The following is a 22,835-nucleotide window of genomic DNA, read 5'->3' as shown; positions in this document are numbered from 1 at the left end:
GACTGGGATTTGTGGACGCCATCGCAATTCATTAAAATTGCTAAGTCCTTTCACTTGCTCCCTATTGTTCTGCAATACAGTTGGTATATGAATTGACACACTACTGAAATTAGATGAGAACATTTAAGTTTTCTCCATAGAGAAACATCCCTCTTCTTTATTTTATAAATTTTAGGTCTCTCCCACATATTTCCTTCTTCCTTGATTCTTTGACTTTTGTCCTCCTGTAAGTCATATAGAAATCAGTGGAGTTTGTAAAGCTGCCTATGGCACTTTAAAGCCATACCACTGCACTTAGTAAACAACTGCACTTTTGCTGGCTGGTGCTGTGGATCACTAAAACAAGATGGATAAAGGCCTTGTGAAAGAAAGTATATAGGCTTTTTGACCAACCTCTTTTTAATGCAATTGTTTTTACAAGACTTCTTCCTAAGACGGGCCTCAGAATGAAGTTTTATCTCCCGGGCATGTGGAAGAAAGGCTTGTAATAGCTCTGAGCCGTGCATCACACCTAAATCTGCTCATACATCTTGCCATTAAAGGCTTGACTGACACTTAATTTCCATCTCTATCTAGCTGTTCCCCCTGGCTCCTTTCTCTTTCCTTTATTTCTTATGACTTTCAGTCCTTTGTTTCCTTTCAGGACTTCCTTCCTAAATCCAATATATTTCTTCCTGATCTACTTCTCATGATATTATCAGGTTAGAAGCGCATTTCTTTCTTATAAGCATTTTATTTTGACCATAGAACATAAAAATCTTCTTATTTTATTGTTTCCCGTGCTTTTACATTCTGATTACTGTAATTAAGCAAATAAGTTTTTATGTTTGGTTAAAAGCTTTTAAAAATTATTTTTCATATCCTGTCTGGTATTATTCCAATCTGGCATTTTATTTCAAGAAAACTATGGTTTTGAGACACGATTCTTTAGCCATGCGTCCAGTGACTCCCATTCACAGTTTTAAGACAGAATTGCTCCTTCTGCCAGCTTAGGTGAAGCATTCTGTATTCTACATTCTTCTGCATTTTTGCATTTTTTGCAGAGTCCTACATCGAAGACAACTCATCCCTTTTTTTTTTTCCTGATGATCATACTAGGAAATAATACCAAAGGCTTAATCCATGCCCAAAGAGTGAGTGAAGATTTTTTTGTTGTTGTTGTTGAGGGTGATTTTGGTTGTTTCTTTTTTTTTAAAGAGCAGGGAGGAACATATGATGCTCCCTGACTTGCTCAGTCCCCAGACATATGGATGCCTTCTAGCCACCCCAATGGCAGAGTGAGCTGGGAATAGACTTGGAGCCAATGCCATAGGCACGCTTGAATGTACAGACTCCCCTCTGCTGTGGGGGGAGCCCTGTGGGGTACCCAGGTCAGCACTTCCAACAAAAAGCTGTCTTGAGGTGCCCCCAGAAGATCGCAGAAGATCGCAGTGTCCAAAAGATTAAATGTGTGGCATATTTGTCACTGTCATCTTTTGTAGATTTTTGTCCCTAAGCTGAAAGGTTTTGGCAAGCTATTTGCTCAGTGTTAAACTCTGACTCTGAGTAACCAATAATGAACTATTTGCTGTCACCAAAGATTAATTTATAAGTGTAATAATAGTATATGATTACTATTAAATATTTCTAAATGGAACATGCACATATGGAACAAAGTCAGTTCTGTGACATCTCTTAACTCTAGTCCAGTTTCATTAACTTTTATTTTCTTCACCTGTTTCCACTGTCATTACTGTCAGCCTTGAGGCAGGCATTTTTGAAACATTCATTTTAATTACAGCACAATAAGAATGAAGCCCCTTGTGATATTTATCAGCAGAATTCTCAAGAAATATTTAATATATTGAAAATAAATCGTGTTTATAGCACACTGCTTTCCCAACTGTAGAAGACTTTAACTGCTCATATATCATCCATTTACCACCTTTTTAACATTTAAACAGAGCCTGGAATTTATACCCTTTGATGACTCACCAGTCCCTGCTGCTCAGATGTAATCCTCATTCAATAAGGAGGGGAAGTTCTGAGTGAACACAAGTTATGCTGCAGTGCTGACTGGGGTGGTAGAGCTCAGCAAAGTGGGTTAATAAATTCCATCATGATCTATTCCTAGCAACAGACATGGTTTCTCCAGAACCAGCTGTATCTGATCAATACATACACAAGGCCAGATAATAGAGAAAGTGACACTGCTGGATGCTGAGTGCAAAAGCGCATTGCAAAAGTTTATGGTAGACTTTTAGTGGCCCCTTAACGCTTGAGAAATGCAACCTCTATTCAATGAATGATTAACCATTTCCTGGGAGCTTGGGGAAATGGAACAAATTATTTGTAGAACCTGCATGAGTAGGCTTTGATACAGAGGACCATCTCTGGCAGGCTGACTATACCTTATGAATACACTATGAAAACGTTTCATAGCTCCATTAGCAAGGAAGTGTTCACGGAAAAGACTAACTCCTCACTAGTGGGAGCTATTAGCACATAATACTACTGGGCTTTGCTTCTGACATGTGGAAAAGTTGAAGATAATAGCCAAATCCTTGGCCTCACAGCTCTGCAGTCAATGTATTTTGTAATTAAACACATGGGCTGATTCTGCCATTGTTTGTGGGCTTTAGCTGTAACTGAGATCAGGCCATGGCTTGGCATATCACCGACCTCGTGGGCATCACCAGTATCTCCTTCACTGCTCTGCATGATCCCACTGCTTTGGCACCCACAGTGTGTGCACAGTTGATGTGTTTAGGAGGTGTGAGCAGGTGTGGTAGCAGTAGGCTACTGAAATAGGTTGCTGAAAGGATTCCCATGATTAAATCGGTTGCCAGGCCAATCTGGCATAGGGAATGTCTGCAAATCCCCCCAGCGTGCCTGGAGGCAGTTGTGTAACTCCTTGTACCCATGAAACTCAGTTGCTCAGAGTTACTCTCACTGAGACATGTAACTGGTACAGCTTAAGGGATCCAATTTCAGCAAGGTTATACCGATTTATCCCTCTTTATGATCTGACCATACATATTTATTTAAAATGCTGTCCGATTCAAGGTATCTTATATGCCTGTGTGGCCTATATTGCCTTTAGGATGAAACAGTGTATCAAGGGACACAAACCTCAGTGCTGCTACATGGTATTTATGTGAGTAATTGTCTCCTTCATATGGATGCCTGGCAAGTGAAGCAAGGTGGCTCAGGGATGAAGAAGTTTTTTAGCAACCATAAAATCATAACCCATCATCTTCTCAAGGCCTGACCTGCCTAGGTGTCTTCAAGCTGGGATGTGAATGAAAGTCTATCAATGGCAGAGGTGCCTCTGCGGGCTGTAGAAAGTCAAGAAAGGGGAAGATGTCAGAACTTCCTCCTCACAATCCCACTCCAGGGCTACTCAGTGATGCCAACTCTAGCACAAATGTAGGATCACAGAATTCATGTAATGTGTGTATATATTTATATATATATACACACACATGAGCAGGTGTCACTGTATTCCATTTTCCATTCCCCTGCCCACAGCCTCATCTGTTTAAACACAGCCTTGTTGGGTTCAGGGCTCTCAGCAAACAGCCATGCACCATGCTGTGCACTCACACAATAGATTTCTTATCTCAGATGGCCCTTAAGCTTAAACTGCCACAAATATCAACATATTATTTCAGCTAATAGATATCAATTAGTGCCAAGGCCTCAGTTTTTCACTCTGAACCCTTTACTTGCCTGAAAGATCAATTTGTGATAACAGACAGATTGAAGTGTGGAGTGCTGGAACCTCCTGGAGAACCCTTGTGTTTATTTGTGAAAGCAATTTTTTAGAAAGGCTCCAGGACTACACACATAGTTGCAACTATGGGAATATGCTGCAAGTAAATAACTTTTCTTAGCTGTTCTAGCTGGGATTCACATCATTAAAAAAATTAGAAACATAGTCTGTGGTGATAATTTGTATTCTCTCCATAGAAAGCAAAGACAGACAGACATTCTCAGAGGCTGATTCATCTTAGGTGTCAAAGATCCCCTAACAGATGGCTCCACAGATCTGCTCTCCAGTCAGTTCAGAAAACTGAATCCTTTCCTCAGTAAAAACACTCCTTGGAAGAGAAAATAAACTACTCTTTCAGGAATAACTTGTGTTCTCTTCTCCTTGTGCAAACTACAAACCTATATGAAGTCTACTTGTATCACCTCCATATCTGTATTCCACATTCCTTTGCACTTTACTCTGTCTCACACCATTAGAAGACTACTGTAAAGATTACTGGTACCTGTGTTAGAATTGAAATAAAATCGGTAAGAGAGGCATCCTCTATGAATCATAGATTTTGAAAAATGCTAACACAATAGCATTTGTTTTCAGTACTAGTTCATTAGCCCACAGACCCACTCTCAAGTCCTAAAAGTTGTCCTTTCTGCAGGTCCATTTTGTGGTAACCTGCAGGATACCCAAGTGCTGGCCATCTTACTTGAAGTCAAAAGGAGCTGAAACTTGTAAGAGAGAAATCACGTTGAATCTGTATATGAAATTATTTTAGCTTTATGGCTGTGGTTTTTTGTTATCAATTTATCCTATTTCAGTTAAAATATTTTTTATTGCCTTCTTCTGGAGACAATTATCAGTGTGCAAAGAGCAAGCAATGTATTTTCTCAGATTAAACAGAGAAAGCAGAATGAATCACTGCTTCAAACAGTGGTTTTTTTTTGTTTTTTTTTTTTTTTTTAAGGAGAGACAAGAGAGACATTGATTTAAAGAGTTAAGTAATTGGCACTTTGAGTTTTGATCTCACATACAAGAAAAAAAGTTCAAGAGAACAGAAAATTCATCAGAATTGATCCAGAGTGAAAAGGTACAGCAGAACTTCTGAAAAGTAATGTAAAATAAAGGTTAATCTAAAAAAATTCTAGCTTGCCTAGAAAAACCATTTTCTGCCTCTGGAAGAAAAAGGGGGGGTTTGGTTGGGGTTTTTTTTATTGATTTGGTATTTTATTGTAGTTTGGACATTTTGGTGGGTTTTTTTTTTTATTTTTTTTCCTGTTTATTTGTTTTCCATTTTATTCAGGTTAAAAACAAATTGGGCATACTAGATGAAATCTACCTGAGAAACTTCCTTGTGTATTACAGGTTTTACCTTTGCAAAGTTTGCACTTACATTAAGCTCCAGTAAAAGGTCCGGATTAGTTCATTGTAACAAGTGTCTTTGTTTTATTTAAATGTGGTTGGATCAGGTATGTGAATAATGACAAGCAGGCCAATTTCTAGGATTGAAGACTCTGGTCTCTGCTGTGCTAGCAATTGCTGACCTTCAAGATGTGCTAAAACAGCACAACATCTGTTTACCAGGCTCTCTCTCTATGAAGATGGAGGAAGCATTTCAGTCATGTAGATCAACAAACCAAATACAAATCAAGCATGCCAGCATGCCAACAAGTTTTCTGCACCTTAAAAAAAAAAAAAAAAGGGGAGACAGTGTCAATAGCAGTGGAGTCTCTCCACAAAAGCAGAGCAAGAAATAGTACAGGATAGTTTACATTAAGGAGGAAATTGTAGATTTTTAAGGTGAGAAATGCTTTTTTTTTTCCCTAGGTTTTTATTGATCATATTCAATTGAACCAATCAGCTAAGAAATTGGTTGTAAAGATTCAACCTGGCTGTTCTGCTCTTGGCTGCTGAGCCATGGTATTACTCACACCTTTGAGTTGGAGAAGACCTTTGTTATCAGAGCTATGCCAAGACTGCATTTGTTACTTTTTCATAACTTTTATTTTTGCCTTTGTAATCTAAGACTTAACTTTTTCCTTGGGGGAGTAGCCACCGCTACTAAAAGATTATCTTCTGTGAGGATGAAATTTACAATAACGAAATACCCTGCTTCTCCAGCGGCCACCAGTCGTGAATGATGGCTTGTGAAAACATCCCACTCCAGGCAGAGATCAAAGGAACACCAGCACAGAAGCTCTGCCACCCCCACAGATTAGCTCCATAGCCATCACCATGCCAGGGAAGAGGCAAAAATGCAAAATCCTCACTTCTGATAGCAATAGACTACATATTTATTTTTTGAGAAACAGACAGATGATTATTTCAGATGGGAATAGGGAAATATATATTTTTTATTCCTTAAGTAATGCAGTGAGTTATTAAATACCAACAAAGCAGAAAACTTGGACCACTGGCTGTAGGTTTATCAACTGATGAGACTGTAAAAATGCTGTTTTCAAAGAAGGATACTGGACAAATCCTCTGAGATATATTGACTGTCCAAAAGATTGAACAGAGAAGACAGTAAATGCATTTTTTAATGTTTCCAAAGGATAATGTGCTGAAAAACTAACTTTAGGTCTGTCAATTTAATGCTTACCCAGGGCAAAATCTTAGAAAAGCAAAAGAGAATGTGCTCAATAAAGAATTAAGGGTGAACAGCATAATTAATACCAGACAACACAGCTTAATGAAAGATAAAAGTTTGAATAGGTAGGAGTTGCATTTATGGTGGGATTTCCAGTCTGACAAAAAGTGCATTTGTTAAAAGAGCAGAGTTAAACAAGGCCATATGACTTTCTCACATAAAAATAAAGAACTGCTCAAACTTCAAAGTCTAGATAAGAAAATTGAGAATTTGCTAGAGAGACCTTAAAAGAAAATACTAAATGGGAATCACCTTTCAAAAATAACATTTCTGTTAGGGTTTTCTTAGCCAAATGTAGTTCAAGGGAGTTCATGGATTGGGAGGGAAGGAAAGAGAAATTGGTGGTAAAGACTGTGGTTGCCACTAACTGAATGACAGATAAAGATAGCTCATAGACAGAGGTCTCGGCAGCAGGAAAAGTTGGCTTGCCTTCTTTTAATTAAAGAGCTAAGTGCAAAGATCAAACAGCTAGGAACAGGGAATGGGGGCTCAAAGTGAAATAAAAAAAATGAATTAATGTTGGCAAGAAATAAACCCACTCTTTTTAATGAGAGCAGATCAGAGGGAGTTCTGATGAAATCCCTAGAATGGTTTGAAATTTGGAAAGTCTTTAATGAGAGACTGAAGAACCTCAGGTGAATTTTCTCATTTCAAGCTTGCATTTCTACCCAGTGACAGTCACAGTGAAAGATCCCACCTCTACTAACAGTGTTGGCATCAGCTGAGTGCCTGCCCATGGCTGCTACAGCATTTAGTCCTGATCAGAGCAGGGTCACTGATGACAGGTTGCTCAGGACAATCCAGGGATGTGGGCAAGCTGTGACACTGCCTGATAAGCTATGAAAAAAAAAAATAATAAAAAGCAAAAAGAAGAAAAAAAAAAAAGCTTGTGTGTTTAAATGTTTCTGTATTTTAACTTGTGTCCATTGTCCTTTTATTGGACACCGGAATTAATGTCCTTCACTCCCCCCTTCCCAATATTTACTCACATGTATAAGATCCCTCTGAGCCTTACACTCTGCAGGCTGAACAGTCACTGCTCCCTCAGTCTGCTCCCATATCAAAGATGCTCCTGTCCCCTCATCACCTTCATGGCCCCTTGCTGGATTCACTCCAGTATGTCCATGTCTTTCTCATACCGGGGTGCCAAGCACTGGACCCAGCACCCCTGATGTGTCTCACTTGCTGGCTAGAAGGGAATTATTATCACATCCCTTGACCCACTGGCAATGCTCTTCCTAATGCAGCCCCACACGGAGATGGAAAAGGATGGGATAAATAGGGGACATACAGAGGAATCAAGAAAACATATTGGTCTGTCAGAAAGGAAAGAGAAATGATTGCAAAAGAATAAATGTTACATTGAAGCAGCAAATAGCAATAGTATTGTTTCCATTTTTAATTCCAAAGGCTAGAGCAGAAAAAGAGCCTATTGAAGCAGTCAAGAGTACTAAGGAAGAGCCCATGGATTACAAGAAAAGGGGAATGACTGAAGGCAATGAGGCGGGAATACTTAGGGAGTGGAACATATTTCTGCCAAACAGTTTGTATTCCAGAAGCAAAAGTAGAGAAAACAAATATCTGGAGGTGTGAAGGAGTCAATGTGAGGGAGCCACTAGAATCATAGAATCATGGAATGGTTTGGGTTGGAAGGGACCCTAAAGATCATCAGTTCCAAACACTTGCCATGGGCAGGGACACCTTCCATTAGACCAGGTTGCTCAGAACTCCAAAGACTATGATGGGGAGCAGAGTCATGGCATGGGCCACAGCAGTAACATCCAGCTCATGGAACAGATAAAGCCATGTTGCCTTCTCATTTCACATGAATTTCTATTCTTTTGCTTAAAAGCAGAAGAGTCAACATAGCCTGGGTGCTGAGAACTGCTCTAAAGAACCCGGTGGTTAAAATGTTCTCCAAGGCAGAAGACAGGGATTTGAATTTCTTGATGCACAGGCATGAACTGAACACAGATGAGTACCATAAAATGTAAGCTATGGATTAACTCCCTTTCTAGTAGTTTACAATATTCTGTGGGGCACATACCAAAAAGAAGATACAGTTGCACCAAACCCCATTGCATCAAAGGCTTTCTTCAAATATGGAATATTTTTAAAATAAAAGCTGAACAAAACCTGTAAATTGAATGAAGCGGTCCAAATTCTGCACATTAAGAAAGAGTCTCAGGAGCAGAAAACTCTAATTTACCAAGTAAATGCTTAAGAAAATTCACTAACAATTTTATGAAACTTGGTAAGTTTATACTAGGAGTCAGGAAGATAGTTTTAAAAGTAGGAATAGATAAACCATTGGAACAACTTTTGGGTACATAACAGAGAGTCAGTCTTGTAAGTCCTTAAATAAATACTACATTTCTTCATAGAAAGGTAGTTTCTCATTCAGGCAGAGCATAAAATCTAAACACAGGACTCTTGCTGTCAAGTTATATTGGAATTCAGAATAGCTGATCATAATGGTTCAGTCAGTTTGTTAAAATGAATTTGACTCAGCAATGAAAAAGCAAGGGGGTTTCCTCTTGCAACTTCCAGATGCACACAACTCCCTGCTGGAAGGTTTTTTTTCTAAAATAAGCAAGGAGATCATCAGTGCAAATTATATTGTAACAACAATTTAAAAAACAAAACAAAACAAAACCCCCAAACCCTCCATTTACTGTTATGCAGTAATAAAATCTGGTTTTATGCAACAGCACAAAGATAATTAGTTTGGTTTGTGTAAATTGTAACTAGAGAAATGATTTGAGTTTGAAAACCTTTATCAGATGTTTACTCTTAACAAGTAAAGATGCCCAACTACCAGTTCCTAACTCTCGACAAATCTGAAGCTGTTTTCCCAGTCTACCACCAGTTTATTTCATTATAATGCCCTTAAAGAGATGTCGTAACATTCCTTTGCTCTCAAACTTACAGTTTGGGCAGGGTATGTGTGTATGGAGGTGGTACTGCTGAGATACTGGAAGCTTTCCAACAGGATAAGAACTGCATTTTCCAGACATCCTGCTAACATCAATTTGTGGATGGATGTAACTTCTTATCATCTCCATTGCAGGGCATGGCTGTCAAAGACACTTCCTGGGCCACTGTTCATATAGATTTGTTTGTTCTGTTCAGAAAGATAGGGGAGGAGAAATTCTGCTATTTCTCCATTAAAAGGAGTGGAATAGTTAATGTCTGAAATAGTTTGTAGACAGCATTTCAAAAAAAGAGATTGAAATGCTGGATAAGGGGAAGCACTTTGAAGACAGCCAAAAGAAAGCAAAAGGCCTAATAGAAGAAGTTATTCAAGGTGACTTGACATCATTGTTCCTGAATGTGAAGGTAGCACGTTAATAAAAAGTTCTTTTTCATTGGATACAGAAACATAGCAACACAGTTTGACTGAATTTTAACTTGTTGGGGACAATGATGATTTCCCCTCCCACTCAGCCTTTGGGTTCACTGCTTCAAAAAGACCACCTACAACTGTGAGTCCCATTAGAGTACAATAGTAGGGTCTGACTACAGCGAAGGTATTTCCTTTAAAATATATGTATATGCATGTATATACTGCCCACTCTGCAGACGTTCTGCCCTAATATCTACCAAAGGAGGCTGGGTGAGTGATCTCGTGGAGGGAGAGGTAAATTTAATTTCCAAAGGAGAAGTCCAATGACACAGCCAGATACCACTTGCAATACAGTACCACTGTGTAGGTATGGAAAAGTCTTCCCAAGAAATTTTTCCAGGAATTTTTACCTAAAGAAAGGCTAAACCAGAAAATATTGCCAAGTCTCCAGCATTCCCTATGAACATCAGCTAGCCAGCAGTATGAGAGATTTGTGTGATTGTTTGAACCAAAGACAACTACAGAGTGTCCCACAAGGGAAAGCAAGCATTGCAACATCCATGGTTCAAAAACACCTTCAGGTAACTCATTATGAAGTTTCCGTATTGCAAGGATGATGGAAAAATATCATGGTATGCCTGCATGCTGAACAAAATTGCTCTGGAGACCTTTAACTCAGCCAAAGACATATTTGCATTTTTTCGTCTCTGCGTGGTTTATGTAACATGCACTGTGAACCTTTTTACATTAGAAGTATCTTGGTCATATATGATGATTTTTAGAAAGCATTAAAATGTTGTCAGCTGTCTCAGAGACAGGGAGACACAAGGACTCGAGGGACAAAGAAAAGCAGGAAACTAAAGATAATGTTGGAGTAGTGTTCCCCACTCCTGTAACAGAAGTTACCATGGTAAAACAGACAAAGAGAAAAAATATTACTTCATATCACAAAAGATGTGGAGAGATCAAATACATTTCAGTGTTATTTCAAGCTTTATTTCTTTATTTCATGTTATGTATTTTTCTAAGAACTTACTTAAAAGATACTGTCTACAATGCACATTTTTCTTCTTGAGTGTCTGCTATTGAGTACAAGAGTAAAATAATTTCACAAAACTTCCACAAAAACAAACAGAAAACAAACAAACAAACAAAACCCCAGCAACATTTCTCCTTCTCTTCCCAAAAGAAAACTCTCTACCTGCTTTTTCAGATTGTCTCTGTCTTTTTTCTGGGTAAAGAGCAGCAAGTAAACACAGATATTACTGCAGTTTCTGCAATCACTTATGTCTTCTTTTCCAGAGATCATGAAGACTGGGATAATTACATTCTCCAAGAGGCAAAACAATTTATGAAAAAAAAAATTACACATATTCTTATTAAAAATTAAATAGGATTTTCATAATCAGCTGTTTCAAATATGTATGCATGAATAATGACAGCTAGAAACCAGTCTCTGCAGATTGCTCATGAAGACAGTGTGCAGCTGAAGTCAGGGTAAGAAAAGAATCACAATAAAGAGCAGTTTCTTGGAGCTTTTATGAGGTCGTTTGGCCTAGGCCAGATAAAAGTGAATATTTCTACAATACCCTGTAACAAGAGGGAGAAAACAATTAAAATTTATCTTTTACAGCAAAAACAAAATTCAAAGTCAACTTCTCAGGGATTAAGTCCGCTGGAATATAAAATCTTCCTTTTCTTCCAACAGGTTTTAGCTTTTAATTATGTAAAGCCTTCACAAAGGGATTTCTATATTTTTGTAAATTTAGTTCACAAAATGTCCTAATTATCTGCAGACATATTAATAACTCTTTGAACAGTATATTAACATAGCAGGCTGAAATGTGTTTTCAGAACAACAGTAAAACAAAAATACACCCATCCATATTTCTTATACAGTTCATATGTAAATATATTATTGGTATTGTAAATATGGTGAAAACAACAAAGGATCCAATGCATTGAACTCCTTCAGCTGTCCACAGGTTATAAAACCTAGTAGAACTGTGGACTGCAAAAAATAGCCATTTCTGCCCCTCCAGGGAATTGCCTTTATCTACACATTGTCATTTCTTTAGTGAATTTGAGTAAATTTTTAATAATAATTTTACTTCTTATAAAACTGAAAAGACAACTCATGGGAAACAATATTATTTAGATACTGTCTTCAGAAAAAAGCCCTGCTGCAAAAATATTAACATAACTGTTGGAGTAGCAAATTATGAAGGAAGTCACATATCTAGATTTGTGGGAGAAGGGTTGGAAGCAAAGGGCTTTTAAAAGTTTGATTATTTTACATTCCTTTTCATAAAATGTCAGGTCTCAAAAAAAGGGAAAAAAAGTTATGCCAGATGCATCTCCTAAGGAACATATAATCTTTGTCAGTTCCCAAACTTGCTTCAAAAGTGTCTAAGCCTAGAAGTAAATGCTCTGCAGGAATACTTGTATCAGAATTGAGAATTAGAGTAGGGAACCCCTTTTCAGAAAGGAATACAGATGCAATGAGACTTAAGAAAAGGACATTTTAAAACAGAGGGTCTGATTTCTCTGATTCAGTAGTGATGTTTTTACTGACAGCCTCCACTGATATGCATAGTCTCCCTTTTCATTCATGAAAAATAGTTGGAGAACACAGCCCACAATGGTATCCCTTTCACTTAAGAACAATGAAAGTTTACTAAGTCACCTCCTGCACTCCCAGCCACATTCCTCAGCTGTTCAGCTTTATCCAGGCACAGTCTATGATGTAGAGAACATGGCTGTAGTTTTAGCCTAAATATCAAGGCACTCCCTGAAGATGCCTTCAATGCCGTCATCAACTCTTCTTACTTGTAATACATATTCTGTGATTCTTTACTAAAATCATGTTTCAGATTAGGTATGTGCCATTATATGGCCCCCAAACACAGAGTTGAAATGCATTTATTTTAAGATCTGTCCTCATATTGTTTCAAAATTAAACTACATAAGTTTTCATCATTAAATGTCAAATTCAAAGCTAAATTGATACTGACATAGGTCCTAAAAAGAACAACCAAATTCATTATTCTTACCTTGCTCCTCCTTTACTCCAAGTAATTTGACTCCTGGATAAAAATAAAAAAAATGCATTAGTACAGTACAATGTGTAATATAATCACATATTTATGCAAGGAATGATGGTTATCCATCAGTGTGGAGCTTTCTTGTTTATTTGAAGCCCTTTTGAAACTCCATATAAAATAACAAGCAAACCCTTCTCCAAGATTCCAGTCCTCACAAGAAACATCTTTGATTTGAACTCTAAATAAATAGAAGGATGTACTGACTCAAGGGATAAACATATCTTGCTTCTGCTGAGGAAAAAAAAAAAATCTATAAGTATTTAAGATATCTTCAGATTCTTCAATCCTTAACCTCACACAGTTTGAAAGAATGAGAAGTTCCTTCTGTTCCTGCCCAGACTGCCACTATTCTCATTGAGGATGAGATTCTTAAAGCAAAGAATGATTGAGCTTAAGACCAAGCTAGGGGAAACACATCTGCATATGACATTTGACAGCCCTGCCAGAGCTAAATCACTAAACTGAGCTATAGCCTGCCTGGACCCACTCATCTGAGATCCCTTTGTTGATGCTGATACTTCTGCTAAGTAGTTTCTATATTTCCTGCCACGAAGGACAAGCATGTTACTCTCAGTAAAAAGAAAAAACCCAACAAACGAGAAAACAACCAGTTTTAGGAAACAAATTAATAACCTTTTCAAGTCAGATTATACATAGACTAACCAAGTTAAAGCTAAGTTAGCAAATCACATTATTCATTTAAACAAATGTAACCATTGTGGATTGCATTCTGGGCCCTTTTTATACAAATATTATTTTCTCAATATTCCCATGTTAAGTAAAAGCCTTTTCTTTGTTGTGGGAAAGCAGCATTTTTAGTGCAACTTGATCCTTCTGAAAGTATATTAAAGACGGATTGTTTACAAAAACCTGTGGCAAGCATGCTGGCCTTGTGACTTCAGGGGCCTTTGAGCTGTGGCTCTTTTTGCCATGCAACAGTAAACTTTGTGACTTGTTCCCTCTTCAACTGGTCACAAATGGCATAAATCAAGTGGTGGTTGAGACTCCAAAGAAACTTTCCCATGGGTCATGCTGCAAGAACTAAACAAAGTGCAAACCCACAGACCATGTTTATTCAAAATAGTTTTATCTGTAAATCATATTTCCTCAAAACAAATTTATGCAGCATCTTATTGTGTTCCTGTTCTGCACATGGGAAAGGAAGAGAATGGGGTTTCCTGTCCCAGTACACCTGTGTATTCAGGGCATAGTTGCTTTCCACAGCAAATATCTAGAATTATGCATCCACTGAAAGAGCAGAGTCAGCACTGAAGGGAGCATTTCTCATTCTTATGCATCGCACTGGATATAATGGAGACATGAGACAGGAAGATGTAATATGTCACTTTGCCTTCTAGATTCTGGGTTTGCTATGGCTCAGAGAGTTTCAGCAAGACAACTAATATTTAATTAAAGAAGAGTAGACTGATAAATTTCATATGTTCACAATGTGACCTCTTCCCCATTTACAGAATAAACAAAAGGGTACTTGACAGTGCCCCATTTTAATGCAAAAAAATAACAAGGCCTCTGTTACAGGCTTGCCATCCATTAGATTTTGGTCTCTGCAAATCCTTACATACTTGGATATGGACAAATCTCATGAGGCATTGAGTAACAAAATGTGCAACTATTTTAAACTGTTTTTGTAACAACAAAAGTGTTTTACTGATCACTTGTGCCAAAACAGTGAAAAAATACTGTCTCACTTCTAAGTCCCAGATGAGTCATGATTAAATTAGGAAGAAATTCTTTATTGTGAGGGTGGTGAAGAACTGGAGCAGGTTGCCCAGAGAAGCTGTGGTTGCCCCATCCCTGGAAGTGCTGAAGGCCAAGTTGGCTGGAGCTCTGAGCAACCTGGTCTCGTGGAAGGTGTCCCTGCCCATAGCAGGCGGGTTGGAACTAGATAATCTTTAAGGTCCCTTCCAACACAAACCATTCTGTGATTCCATGATACAATCTTGTTTATTAAGCTTGGATATTGAAAGGACAATGGTAATTTTCTTATCCTCCTATCCTGAAAGGTTTATCCTTATGTCAAAGGCAGTGCAAAAGGCATTAAAACTTTCTTGATAGCATACAGCAAGACTTGGGGCTTTCTCAAGGGTGCAGTAGCTCACAGATAGAAGTGGAACTTCATTATATTGTTTTCCCATTAAAAAAGGAAACTACATAGCCACTGAGAGAGTGTCCTGCCATTTATAATCAAAAAGGCAGGAAAAATTACAGTCATGAAGCTCCTTCTTGATATAACAGCTTATAAATATTCCTAATAAAACACAAAATGTCTGGAGGGCATTTGAATTAATGAAAACTCGTTTCCTATTGCTTAGGGGACAATTGGACAATGTAACTGCTCTCCTGCCCTCTTCCCAGACATACGCAATATATTCAGCCTCCTCCCCTTTTCTCCATGTCTTTTGTGATATCCATGCCCTTTCTGAATCCCCTAGCCTCCAGGAAATCACGGCGGAGCTGCAGCTGCTCTGGAGCTGTGCCCACGCTGATCCGCCAGAGGGCTGCAGTCAAACAATGCAGGGAATGCACCACCCCTCAGAGTGGGCACTGTTTTAGGCTGTCTTCTATGCTAGTCACTGTTTTCACAAAATACACAGAAATTTAATTATCTCTGAGACTTATAATCCCTTTCAAATTTGGCTAAGATTGGCCAGCAGCTGGAAAACCTTATTACATGCAGACAGCATGATCATACAAACTTCATTTCTTTAGGAAACCAGGCTAATAGAACTAACAGTGGAAAAAGAGTAGGTACATCAACAATAGAGCACAACATTCAGTTTCTGTTAAGTGTGAAGTTGTCGTGACTGTAAAGAGTTCAAACAGGAAAAAAAATACAAGAGGGAAAGAGAACAAATATTTCCTCTTTGGTGCCACTGCACAGATGGAATGGGCTCAAAAATTACCTTCAGGTCTTTACTTTGGGAACCTTTTTACCTTCTTTTAATCTTAGTATATAGTCTGACCTGTTTCAGTTAGTTCCCTTGTAATGTAAAATGCCAGGCTGCAGACTACATGACTTGTAAGCCCTGCCTGGAGTTCAGCTCATTTCTTTTTAAATCCCTATGGAAAGGAGAAGAATCTTGGTATAATCCAAGACACTAAGATTGCTGCCTCCAGCCTATCTTTTGAGAGATTATTTTTCTTTCTTGTACTTGTTGCCAATACTCATTTTTTAATTCCTTTCCATAATGACATATTCTTTCATATTTTAGTATTTTCCTGCTCTGTTTAGTCTTCAAATCTCAAGTTATAACATAAAGGAAAAAAAGATCTAGCATTACCCAACAGAAGGCAGGCTCCTTGGGAGTCATTAAGTAAATATCAGAGTAGGACATTCATCACTTCCAACATGGGACTTTATTGCATTTGTGTTGATGCATTATTTGAATATATATATTTTTAAAAAACCTCACATGGACTGGCTGCATACATCACAGAGTCATCTGCTGTGCCTGGGTGACGCTGTTGAGCAGGACGGGAACAGAGAACTCTAGATCAGAAGGCTAAGAAAATGAGTTCTCTCTTTATTTTAAATGTACCACTCTATATATAGAGAACATCGAGAAGACTAATTTCATTGGTCTTAGAGTAAAAACATGTCACACCATTGGTGGGCAGTGAATGACGTACAGTAGCAGAACATATTTATAAACAATGTGAATAACAAGATAGATTAGAGAATTATTTACATTCTTTCCCAACTGTTTCCCAGGCTCTTGCCTGGTTAGAAAACCTTTCTCTTTCTCTCTGACTGAGCTGAGAATACCCACACCTAGGCTGAGCACACTCATTTGCTGGCACCAACACGCGCCCTGTGAAAGAGGGTGTGTGCATCTGGCTAAAGGCAAACCCCTGCCACCTCTGCTGACAATGGCAAGGTTCCCAGGGGTGAAGGCAGGTGTTCTGATGGAGATGCTCGCGTAAGATGTTGGGGATCTTGGCTGTGTCACACATTTTCCTTGGAGTTTTTCAGGAAACAGTACACAAATAGGGACAAAAGACACACAGTGTCCTTGTTGCCCTTGTTAACCAGGCACCCTCCAGCAGACTTTACCTTTCGCACTTTCACTACGTATCAGATGGCTGTGTCCCGCCTGCAGTCTCTAATTCTGCTATCTGCAGACATGCTGTCCTTCAGGACGTGGCTCAGGCCTGCCATACACTGTGCTCTCTTACTCACACTCTTTAACTAGCCTGGACATCTGTAATGTGGCTTCCATCAGCTTCTGGACTGCCAGATGTGCTTTGTGTTTCAGATCCATAAAGCTCACAGACCTGATGGGAGGTTGAGCTGCCATGTCCTGTCTCCTCTCACCAAGAGCAAGAATCAGCACGAGGTTCCTGAAGCCAGGGCTTGCACAAAGCTTATAGTGATGAAGACAACCTCTTCCCACTTCCAGTACATGGAAAATTCCAGTAGCAAGAATATCTGCTTTTTAACTATGCCTTGACTTTGGAGATGCTGGAACTGACCTCTTCCTGGTGTTCACTGGCTAACATACAGATCCTCACCAATTAATTCAATTCAAGCTTTTATATTTTATCAACTAAACACCTTTCTCTACACTGTCACACACACTAAATTCTCTTAGACTCTCATCATTTTGCTTCTTAGTCTTCCTAACTCTTCCATTTCTGTACTAGGGTCCTTTCATCAATAGAATTTCAACCTATGGAAAATTCCATGATGGGGAATACATATAATTATTTTTTTTACACCGAAAAGTGCAATTCTAAACAACAGTCACATTAATGTCTCATTAGAACAGTTGAAAAAATGAATGGATGTTTAATAGATTACAGTCAAGACATCTTTTCTTCAAAGAATCCCTACAAATACTGTTTTTAAATGAAATGTAGTTGAGCCTTCTTTGTCATAATTTTATATAGCTAAAAAAATGAACAGTTATACATGAAAAGATATAGATAGATAGATTAAATAGATAGAGATACAGAGATTGGATTTTTTCCCTCTAACTTCAATGCCATAATAAAATATTTACAGCATATCCAAGCATCTTTAATTTAAAGACTTTTAAAAAATCCCTAATGATTTCACTATCCTTGTTCTGAAGTTAAGGAAGTACCTCGGATGTGGCTCCTTGCAGTGAGTACCTCACACACAAGGCCACTGAGTTCTGCTGCAAGAGCAGCTGTTCCTCCCTCCTCCCATTTGAACAGCTTATATTTTAGACAGAATTTCTTCTTGAAAGGTATTAAGGACAGACAGCCAGGGCTGTAAGTTCTGTCAGGCAGGCTAAACACACACAGACACGCAATAGCATCTGGAAAAAAATTCAGTGTTTAAACAATCTCTTTGATTTTCCATTCTGTACCAAAAAACTTACCAAGGTGTCATTATTGAGGTAGTCCAGTATATTCAGGGTGGTAGATGTTATTAGGCTGTGTTTTGTTTTGGAGTCGGTCCAGGAAAGCATTATTTACCCTTAAAGTACAATAAAAAATGAATAATGATGGAAGGCAGCTGAGAAGTTCACAAACTACTGAAACTTAACATTCTGTGAGTGGCTTTCCCTTCCCATCTGTTCAGTGCCCATCTTCCTGTATTTTTCAAGCCTGTGCTGCATAACCATGGATGGGCATGAGATCAGGTGGACTTAATTTTCAATTCACCAGATGCATCTTTATCCTGGGATCAGCCTGTTGGGATTAAGAGGCATATCTTGGCTGCTGTTCGTAATGCACCAAAATTCTCCATAGAAAGATGACCTGGTACCACCACCCACCTTTTTAGGGAGGTTACATATTTTGACAAGTCACCTTAGGTAATCTTTCAGCCTTCAGCGCACAAGGAAAGTTTCTAGAAGTACTGATTTCCTAATTAAAAATGGAAGAACCCACTTAAGCTTGTTACTAATAGAGACAATTTATGCAGCTGACAACTTTCTCTAACATCCAGCTGTGAAATTCTAGCATTTTCTAGCACTGCTCTATCAATCTGGAAAGCATGGACAAATACACGGTTTTCTTCAATCTGTTTTAAATATTTTCACATTGGGATTGTTCAGCAGGGAGAAGAGAGGCCTGTGGGGTGACCTTACAGCAGTCTTTCAGTACCTAAAGTGGGCCACAAGAGAGATGGAGAAGGACTTTTTACAAGGTCATGTGATAAAGGGCAGGGCAAGGGAGAATGTCTTTGGACTGAAAGGGAGTAGATTTAGATTGGATACCAGGAAGAAATTCTTCACTATGAGGGTGCTGAGGCCCTGGCACAAGCTGCCCAGAGAAGCTGTGGATGTCCCATCCCTGGAAGTATTCCAGACCAGGTTGGATGGGGCCAACCTGGTCTAGTGGAAGGTGTCCCTGTACATGAGAGGGAGGTTGGAGCTAGATGACCTTTAAGGGCCCTTCCAACCCAAATCATTCTATGATTCTTTGGAAAACTGTTTCTTTTTCTCCTTATTTACTGCTTAGGACTGACACACATGCTTAGACATGACTGTTGTTTTAATGTTTTACAAAGGTGTTGGTAAGAATGAGATAAAAAGCAAAATACTGGGTTATTTCTGTCTAGGCATATGAGATGGATGGAATTAAAAATCCTTCATTAACTTCTATGGGTAATTATTTCAATGTCTTTGCTAAAGAAAAAAAAACTAAATCAGTCTGAAGAGTGGTTGCGTACAGAAGTTTTTTTTTTTTTAGTATTTACATAATGATTAAAAAAAAAAAAGAAACAAATGTTGTTTTTACTTTTGAGCCTGAGCATTGTTTCTTTTCACCAGCAGAAAACAAAGTTGAGACTAAAGATGTGCTTCAGGATAATGAAAAGTCAGTTAAGTAACAGAAGTGGAAGATGAGAACTGTTGAGCACAGAGAGGTCACAGCAGTGTGGTACAGCCTGGGGCACAAAGAAATGCAGCTGCAGAAGGCCTTGCTGCACTGCAGGTTCCATCTGAATCGATACCAAATCCCAGGTTTAGCTCTGTCTGCTAACTTCAGAGACAGTCAACCACAAGATGAAGCATGGACAAAGTAGACCATTCTAAAATAAATAAAAATACAGATATAAAAATAAAAATATATAGATATCTGGGTTCATATACAGATACACAGATCAAGTGTGTCCCAGCTGAAGCTGGTAGTCATCCATAAAACTATTAATAGTTTCTAACCTATGCTGTATCCTATCCTGATAGGATAAATAAAGTGAGAAAGGCACTCTGGGTCATACTGCACGCAGTGAGCAGTTGTAATCATGGATATTAGTGGCTCATTTGAAAGCAAAGCTAAACCAGAGATGAGGTCAGGGATCCTCATTGCAATAGTCCTCTAAAGCATGAGTGCTTGCAATTTTGAGACCCTTTCCAGGTGGAAATTCAATTTGAGTGTATTCTGCATTTTTTGCATCTTACCTCCTCTGTTCATTTTTAAGTGCTCTTGTCCTGGTTTCCTCTTCCTGCTTTTGTTTAAATTCCAGCAATTCAGCCTGGCAATGATAGAAGTGAAAAACAAAGAAATAAACAAATAAACTAACTTACTTTTAATTAACATACTTATGCTGCAAACCCTATTAATTCCACATAATGTTAACCTCAGTTAAAGTCAGAACTTCTCTCAACAGCATTTTCCTTATGTGCCAGCACTATGTTAAAAACTGAGCTGTTTTTTCTGTTCAGCATGTGGATAATTTTTTGTTTGTGCCTTAAAAAGTGGGAAGTTACAGGATTCAGACATTTATAGTCCTACATTTAAGGGGGTATGCCAGACACCACTCTGCTCCCCTTTGTCCCAAAACACAGATTTGAATTTCCTGGTGGGTCAAAGGGGGACGAAAGCCAAAGTCAGGAACAGACACAGCTGTCATGCCCACAGAGTAGGAAGGAGACATGTCCTTCACCTCCTGCCTCTACAGAGTGCAAGCAGAAGATGAGATCTGGGCTATGTGATGTGGTGTGTCACCTCCAGCTCCCTGGAGCTCCCTTCAGGGTGAGGAGGGAAAATGGTACTTGTTGAAAATGGCGTGGTGGAAACATATACAAGCCCCCAGCATTGCAGCAAACTACCAGCCTTACATAGTATTAAGGTATATAAATAGTGTCAAAGGGAATTCTTTTCAGAGGAGAGTTTGCTCATGCAATTTTAGCCAGAACTGTGAAGAAAACACAGTTTGTATGACTCTGGTTTGTATGTGTGCTTGTTTGTCCAGCTCCTTCTGCCTGCAACACACCCTGCAACAGATCTTTCTGCAAAGGATTTGGCTTACAGGGCAAGGGGGAAGGCATAGGAACAGATCCATCTTTCATATTTTCCATAGCAACTGCACAGCAGTAGGAATAGAAACTAAAATAAAATGATGTGCTTAGATAAAAGCTTCAATAACTGAATGGAACCACATGACTTTTTTTTTTTTTTAAATCAATTTAAGTGGAACATTAAGTAAAAACTATGCAATAAATGTATGGAGAAAATCAATAACTGAGAATGTGTTGTGTATCAATATTTGTCTAGCCCTAAAAGAAGAAACAGGATTAAGAAATAAAAAAGCCAACCTCAATTTTCACTATTTTAAATAACTATTCAACCTGAAAATTAAAACTCGGTATCTGACTTTCCAATACGTCGACTCCTCTCTTGGAGTAATGTTCTGAAATATATTGTGTGTATATGATGCAGTGTTCAAAGTGTACTGAAAATTTCTAAATCAAGCAATACATACTAACACCTCTTCTGAAGAAAAAAAGGGAACTGACAATACCTACACATTTTATAGCTACACCGTGTTAGGAGGTACACACAAGATAGAATTCACAATTACTTTAATAAATATTAGTTTGAAGTAGAAACGAGCCAACATATATCTGAGGGACAATTATTGGAGCCCTTAAAATCCATATTATTTACAGTAGGTTTGTAAGTAGTGCACTACTCTGCACAATAGGTAGCAGCAACTGTGAAGGCAAGGAGACCTTGGAACCACACAGCAAACAAGAGGAGCCTTAGAAGCAGCCAACACCTCCTTAGCAGCCCATGGAAATTGCTAAAGAGTCTACAGCTCTACACAAGTCCCTTAAACCAAACCCATGAATTAGGGGCGTGCTAATTTACATCTGTAGTTATTTTCTCTTTGGAAGGATCCATGTACAGACTACAACAGGAATCAGCCTTACACCCATCCAGGCTGGCTTTTAAAAAATTTTTCCTCAGTATCGGTTCTGGGAATAAGCATATACCTGAAGGGATAGCAATGAAGAGACTCCCTTTTGCCCCATCTTTTTTCCCCAGTATTTTAGTTGTAAGAATACTATGAAATGAGGACAACATATAAAGAAAGATATCAGTGACAGGGAATGACTAACTTCTCCAGTTCTAGAAGAAACTGTATGGAATTTGTTGTGCTAAAATTCTCCCACTGGGGAAGTAGCTTAACATTAATGTGGATGTTAGTAAGAGCAGAGGGACAGCAAGTGGCTCAGCACTTGCTCACATATTTTCAAATGATTTGCTAGATTTTCAAGTGCTGCCCTCCCTGTACTTTCACAGTCAAACCTGGAGCCAAGACAGGTAACTGCACAGTGCCATCACCTTTGGCAGATGAACTTTATGTGGATATGGTACCCAAATCTATACCAGAGGGACTACACACTTCAGGCAGTGCATGATGCATATGCAGAATATGGGAGTTCAAAGTTGCAGTTATGGCATGCCTGCTTTTTAGACAATTCAAAACTCTTTAGTTAGGTAGTCAGCTACACAGAGAGGCATACTATAATTAACAGGAAACCTGAGCATTTCCACATCCCCATTTGAAAAAGCCAGGCCCATGGCCCTCAATTCTCTAGAAAGAGACAATTCAGAAAGATCATCCTTAATTCCTTTCAGTAAGATGAATTCTGCCTGCAAGAGAGTAAACTGGTTTCCTTAGCCTATGAAATCGGTTGCCATGGTCAAAAAACCCTCTGCACAATTATTCAAGTGGAGAGGTGAAAAGGAGCTCATTTTCCAGAT

At 38.6% G+C, this 22,835-nt stretch overlaps 1 protein-coding gene across 1 annotated transcript in view; it reads right to left on the bottom strand.

Moving 5' to 3' along the window:
- Positions 1-10,711: 10,711 nt before the first annotated feature.
- The window catches only part of EPSTI1 (epithelial stromal interaction 1), a 50,350-nt gene continuing 38,226 nt past the window's right edge, over positions 10,712-22,835 (bottom strand). The window contains exons 9-12 of the mRNA XM_053970647.1: positions 20,243-20,316; positions 18,215-18,312; positions 12,795-12,827; positions 10,712-11,331 (exon numbers count right to left, since the gene is read on the bottom strand). Of these exons, the coding sequence (XP_053826622.1) occupies positions 18,225-18,312; positions 20,243-20,316 (162 nt within the window). The 3' untranslated portion in view covers positions 10,712-11,331; positions 12,795-12,827; positions 18,215-18,224. The remainder of the gene's footprint in view (positions 11,332-12,794; positions 12,828-18,214; positions 18,313-20,242; positions 20,317-22,835) is intronic.

The sequence above is a fragment of the Vidua macroura genome, chromosome 2 (assembly GCF_024509145.1).
Source record: "Vidua macroura isolate BioBank_ID:100142 chromosome 2, ASM2450914v1, whole genome shotgun sequence".
In the NCBI taxonomy this organism is placed as follows: Eukaryota; Metazoa; Chordata; class Aves; order Passeriformes; family Viduidae; genus Vidua; species Vidua macroura.
The sequence above is the reverse complement of the archived record's forward strand: the minus strand, read 5'-3'. Positions and strand labels throughout refer to the sequence as shown.